The following is a 6,218-nucleotide window of genomic DNA, read 5'->3' on the forward strand; positions in this document are numbered from 1 at the left end:
GACACTCACCCCCCAGGAGGTGAAGTAGGAGTCATCCAGTCATCAGCCACATGTGACATTCACCCCCCAGGAGGAGGAGCAGGAGTTATCCAGACATCAGCCACATGTGACCCTCACCCCCCAGGAGGAGGAGCAGGAGTCATCCAGTCATCAGCCACATGTGACACTCACCCCCCAGGAGGAGGAGCAGGAGTCATCCAGACATCAGTCACATGTGACACTCACCCCCCAGGAGGAGGAGCAGGAGTCATCCAGACATCAGCCACATGTGACACTCACCCCCCAGGAGGAGAAGCAGGAGTCATCCAGTCATCAGCCACATGTGACACTCACCCCACCCTGGAGAAGGAGCAGGATTCATCCCGTTATCATCCATTGATGACACTTACCCCCCAGGAGGAGAAGGAGGAGCTTTCCAGAATATTCCCTTTTTTATCATTGCTGCCTAAAAGCTCATCAGAGCAGATGGAACAGTTTTTGTCTTTGCTCCAGTCATAAAACGGAAGAGCAAAGCAGTCATCTCCTGTCAATAGATGGATCTGTCTTTCCAAGAAGAGGAGCAGCAAACGGTGCCAGGTGGTGAAGGCAGGTCCCTGGTGGGCAAAGTCCCGCATGCCAGCATAAGAACAGTCATGGAGGATGGGCTTCGTGCTGTAGTGGTGGATCCAGGTGCACAAGTCATAAATGGAGGCATTCCTGAACATAAAGGTGGAGGGGTCCTTCCTGTCTCTGGCCACCAGTATGACGTAGTCCGAACTGGTGGTGTCTTTCAACAGATTCAGATATCTCAGGAACTTTTCTCTTTCAATCACATTCAGCTCCCGGATCTCTTTCCTGACCAGTATCTTCTTCTGGTCACATCTCTTTCCATAGTGGCCATATTTGCATTCTCCACAGTCGTAACCACTATAATTTCCTTTGCATCTGCAATAATGCTGGTAGTAACCTGAAGGCCAGTCGATGCGGTCATCACGGCATTGGTTGTATTCATAAGGAACCTCTGAGTCCTGGCCATATGCTTGAACATGTTTAGTGGAACATTCTCCACGCCCAGCGTGTTCACCGCAGGGGCTTCCACGCCATGGGGGGCAGCAGATTCTACTACTCAATGTCTCATCAGTGGTGCAGGCTCGGGGAAACTGGCTTTCCACATTAGATAACCCAAGGGTGAGGAACACGTAGACTGGGAAAATCCAAACAATACATCTAATAGATATGGTTTGGTCATCAGTAGATAAGGCAGTGGTGACAACCTGCAGAACAACAATGAGAATATATGGTGGTCAGTGAACATGTGAAGGTGACATTGCATAAGTCACCATGTATGCAGCCATCATGCTAGGGTCTTCCCTTGTCAGGGTGGTCTATGGGGCACTAATACCTTATTGGGGAAGGTCTACAACATCTGCAGCTCCATTACTGGATGTGGTAACATAGTGCCTCAGTAATACATGGATGGACCTTCTCTGTGCAGGTGACCTCTATGGTGGAAATCGGTCGGCAGAAGAGGAGGTGGTAGAACTGGACAGACCACTGGTTTACAATCCTGCACCCATCACTGACTAAGTTTGGTATAAGTTTTGTACCGTGGTGGCCAGACGCAGGAGGATTTTTAGGATCTATTCTGCTGGCAGATGACATCCCATATGTAGCATATGAGAGACTTGTCTTGTATATCTCTGTCACCCAGATTTCTCAATAGGCTTAATACAATCCCCTTTAAGTCCTCCTCGTTCATGTCTCCTCACCTCCTCCCATTAACAAATTGTCTGTCCTTTCCATAAATCAGATGTCCTGGTCATCCTACAGGCCACACATGTATTGCTGCGACACCGACCAAAGTGACCTCAGTGACCCTGCAGACCATACACAACACAGACGCCCCATGTCCTCCACCATAACGTGGAACATACAGTGATGCCAGATGACCACATTGTACCATTACACGTCAGAGCCCCAGGTGCAGCCCTCAGTAGGACATTGGAGGAGATCATGACATATTGGAATATTGTCCTTCCAGCTCACATGTAACCAATGCTCTGTGTATTCCCCCACCACAGCTGCATTACAGGACCAGTCCTTGTCCCCACAAGTGGCATGAGATGAATCACCAGGACCCCCAGATCAGCAGATGTCCTACCTCACACCCTGTCGCTGCCATCTCCGAAGCGTCTAGTGCAGTACATGATGCAAGAAGATTACCAACAAACAGAAGGGAATAAAGAAGTCAAATAGTGAACCCTGCCAAGTCTACAGGTCTCTGAAGATGTTTCCAGAATCCAACGCCCTTAGGGGAAAAGTCAGACGCTAAAGACGTAGAGAAATCATAGCACAGACACAAAGTGAAGAGGTCACAAGCCTCAGGATTCACAAAATAGCAATAATGTCCACCCCCAATAAGAGAGTAAAGGAGCGTCTGCTGTGGTGGTGGATGGTTTAAGACTTAGATCCCATCTCCTTAGGCATCACATCGCTGACTGCATGAAATGTCACCTCTCCCCTTACTTATCCGTCCTGTGTCCTCCTCCCGTCTGTTATCCGGCAAACACCAGATATACACCAAGCCCCCGGCTCCTCCGCAGCCACTTTCAGCCTGGACCCTGTACATAAGATGCGGCTGATGACCGGGTAAAGCAGCAGAATTTTTATTTATCAAATGATTTTTTCCATGACGTCCCAACTGGAGGATTACAAAAGAAAAAAGGAAGGGTCAGCTCACTCACGTCTGCACCGATATGTAGAGTTCATAGTCTTGTGGTGGAGGGTGCTCGGATGAAGAAAGCCGTGTCGATCGCCAGCAGCAAACCAAGAATCCAAAAGATGAACACATCCAGCGCTCCAAATTTCAAGTAGACTGATAAAAAAATCTGTAGAAGTTTATTTAATCCATTTATAAAAAAGACAAAAAAGACATACGGTCCGGAGACCCAAAAAGACCTACGCGTTTCGAATGATTACATTACATTCTTAGTCATGGTCCTAACAATACATGTGAGACACAAGAGGAAATACATACCAGGTGATAAGAATGATCACCACTGCGCATGCGTATGACTAGAAACCAAACTACGTATTATCAGATGGTAAAAAGAACATGAATAGTTGGAATTATAAAGATAATGTATATTAGTACAGGTACATTAGGTCAGTTCTATTGTTTAACCGGTTATGGACCGGGCCCTTTCCTGTTTTTTCATGTCCATTTTTCACTCCCCACCTTCAAAAATCTATAACTTTTTTATTTTTACACATAAAGAGCTGTGTGATGGCTTGTTTTCTGCGTAACAAATTGCACTTCATAGTGATGGTATTAAATATTCCATGCCGTGTACTCGGAAGCGGGAAAAAAATTCCAAATGCAATGAAAATGGTGAAAAAATGCATTTGCGCCATTTTCTTGTGGGCTTGGATATTACGTCTTTCACTGAGCGCCCCAAATGACGCGTCTACTTTATTCTTTGGGTTGGTACGATTAAGGGGATACCAAATTTGTATAGGTTTTATAATGTATTCATACATTTACAAAAATTAAAACCTCCTGTACAAAAATAATTTTTTTGATTTTGCCAACTTCTGGCGCTAATAACTTTTTTATACGTTGGTGTACGGAGCTGTGGGTGGTGTCATTTTTTGCGGAATTTGATAATATTTTCAATGATATAATTTTTAGGACTGTACGACCTTTTGATCACTTTTTATAGATTTTTTTTATATTTTTCAAAATGGCAAAAAAGTGCCATTTTCGACTTTGGGCGCTATTTTCCGTTACGGGGTTAAACGCATTCAAAAACCGTTATCATATTTTGATAGATCGGGCATTTTCGGACGCGTCGATACCTAATGTGTTTATGATTTTTACAGTTTATTTATATTTATGTCAGTTCTAGGGAAAGGGGGTGATTTCAAATTTTACTTTTTTTTATTATTTTTTTTTTTAAACTTTTTTTTATTTTTATTTTTACTATTTTTCAGACTCCCTAGGGTACTTTAACCCTAGGTTGTCTGATCGATCCTATCATATACTGCCATATTACAGTATGGCAGTATATGGGGATTTTCCTCCTCATTCATTACAATGTGCTATCAGCACATTGTAATGAAGGGGTTAAAACGAAATAGCCTCGGGTCTTCGGAAGACCCGAGGCTACCATGGAGATGGATCGCCGCCCCCCGGTGACATCACGGGGAGCGGCGATCCCAGGTAAGATGGCGGCGCCCATGCGCCACTATCTGTTTGAGGCTGCCGGCAGCCAGCGCTTTGAAAACACCCGCGATCGGTGCAGCAAAGGCTTACCGGCTATGGAGAGGGCTCAGCCCGTGAGCCCTCTCCATGCAGAGCGACCCGACCGCCCGCCGTGTATTCACGAAGTGGTTAAACCATTGGGGCTTCTAGTTGTGAGGTTCCCTATCTCCTCCTCTAACCGGAGTTCTTATCTTTTCAATGCCAATAACTGAAAAAGATGACAAATCACCTTCATGTATCTGTAGAGAATGTTTGGATAAACTAGAGATATGTTTGTCATTAAAGTTTGAACCGTCTGAGATATGTTCACTGATACGTCTTTCAGAGGACGAATAGTGCTACCAACATATTGTATGTTACAAGAGGTGCAGGTAACAGGGTAAATAACATAACGTGGGTTACAAGAGGTGCAGGTAACAGGGTAAATAACATAACGTGGGTTACAAGAGGTGCAGGTAACAGGGTAAATAACATAACGTGGGTTACAAGAGGTGCAGGTAACAGGGTAAATAACAGAACGTGGGTTGCACTTTATAAAGGAATAAATGTTATTAGTGTTACTGCTATGGACTGAAGAGAACTTTTTTGCATTCTTATATATTTGCAGTTGTTGCATCTATTCATGCCACACTTATGAGCCTTTTGTATTTAGCCAAGTATTCTTCTCCTTTTTCTCATGTGCAAGGTATAGTGAGGGAGATACGATGTTACCAATAGTGCATGCCCTTCTTCATATGAATTTGCACCCTTGTTGTGGAATTTTATTTATTTTGTCATCAGCCGTTAAGACTGGTAAATAATATTAGTTATCTGATGGAAATTACTGCTATAAGTAGTTGAAAAAACAATATTATCAGATTTTTTACCGCTAGTTCTATACTGGAATAGCAGTTGTTTCCTAGTCTTACTTGCAGCAAGTAACACTAATAACATTTATTCCTTTATAAAGTGCAACCCACGTTATGTTATTTACCTTGTTACCTGCACCTCTTGTAACATACAGTATGTTGGTAGCACTATTCGTCCTCTGAAAGACGTATCAGTGAACATATCTCAGACGGTTCAAACTTTAATGACAAACATATCTCTAGTTTATCCAAACATTCTCTACAGATACATGAAGGTGATTTGTCATCTTTTTCAGTTATTGGCATTGAAAAGATAAGAACTCCTGTTAGAGGAGGAGATAGGGAACCTCACAACTAAACAATAGAACTGACCTAATGTACCTGTACTAATATACATTATCTTTATAATTCCAACTATTCATGTTCTTTTTACCATCTGATAATACATAAGTTTGGTTTCTAGTCATACGCATGCGCAGTGGTGATCATTCTTATCACCTGGTATGTATTTCCTCTTGTGTCTCACATGTATTGTTAGGACCATGACTAAGAATGTAATGTAATCATTCGAAGCGCGTAGGTCTTTTTGGGTCTCCGGACCGTATGTCTTTTTTGTCTTTTTTATAAATGGATTAAATAAACTTCTACAGATTTTTTATCAGTCTACTTGAAATTTGGAGCGCTGGATGTGTTCATCTTTTGGACACCTGGAGGATTACCCCTTTATTTTATACATCCCCTTCTATACTATGGTTCTCCTCATTTCCTAGGAAAGAAAGGAGAAAGAAAAGAAAGAGGAGAAGAAAGAGGAGAAAAAGGAGGACAAAACTGAGTCTAAGACCCTCAATCCCGTAGATGCAATATGTGTTTTAACAAACTTCCTGATTCATACCAGAAAGCTGTATGCAAGGACTGCGTGGATAGTATCGTGCGTGAGGGAAAGACGTCTCTGGTTGATGAGCTGAGAGCCAAGTTTCAGTCAGAAGTGAAAAACACAGAAGCATCCCTCCTTTCAGAAGGTCCTAAAAAACTCCTGGGCCCATCCTAGAGATAGACTCGGATCATGAAGTTGCTTCCTGTTCTTTCCAGGAGGGCGACGAGGAGCAGATCCTGGAAATTCAGGAGAA

At 43.2% G+C, this 6,218-nt stretch overlaps 1 protein-coding gene across 1 annotated transcript; it reads right to left on the minus strand.

Annotated features, from left to right (window-relative positions):
* Window positions 1-389: 389 nt before the first annotated feature.
* LOC140108724 (tyrosinase-like) lies at window positions 390-2,198 on the minus strand (the record flags this gene model as incomplete). The annotated part of the gene is made up of 2 exons (XM_072131917.1): window positions 2,141-2,198; window positions 390-1,253 (listed from the first exon to the last, which is right to left on the minus strand). Coding segments are annotated over exons 1-2 (885 nt in total), but the record flags the coding sequence as incomplete, so codon positions are not given.
* Between the last annotated feature and the right edge of the window lie 4,020 nt (window positions 2,199-6,218).

This window comes from Engystomops pustulosus, unplaced genomic scaffold, assembly GCF_040894005.1.
Source record: "Engystomops pustulosus unplaced genomic scaffold, aEngPut4.maternal MAT_SCAFFOLD_174, whole genome shotgun sequence".
In the NCBI taxonomy this organism is placed as follows: domain Eukaryota; kingdom Metazoa; phylum Chordata; class Amphibia; order Anura; family Leptodactylidae; genus Engystomops; species Engystomops pustulosus.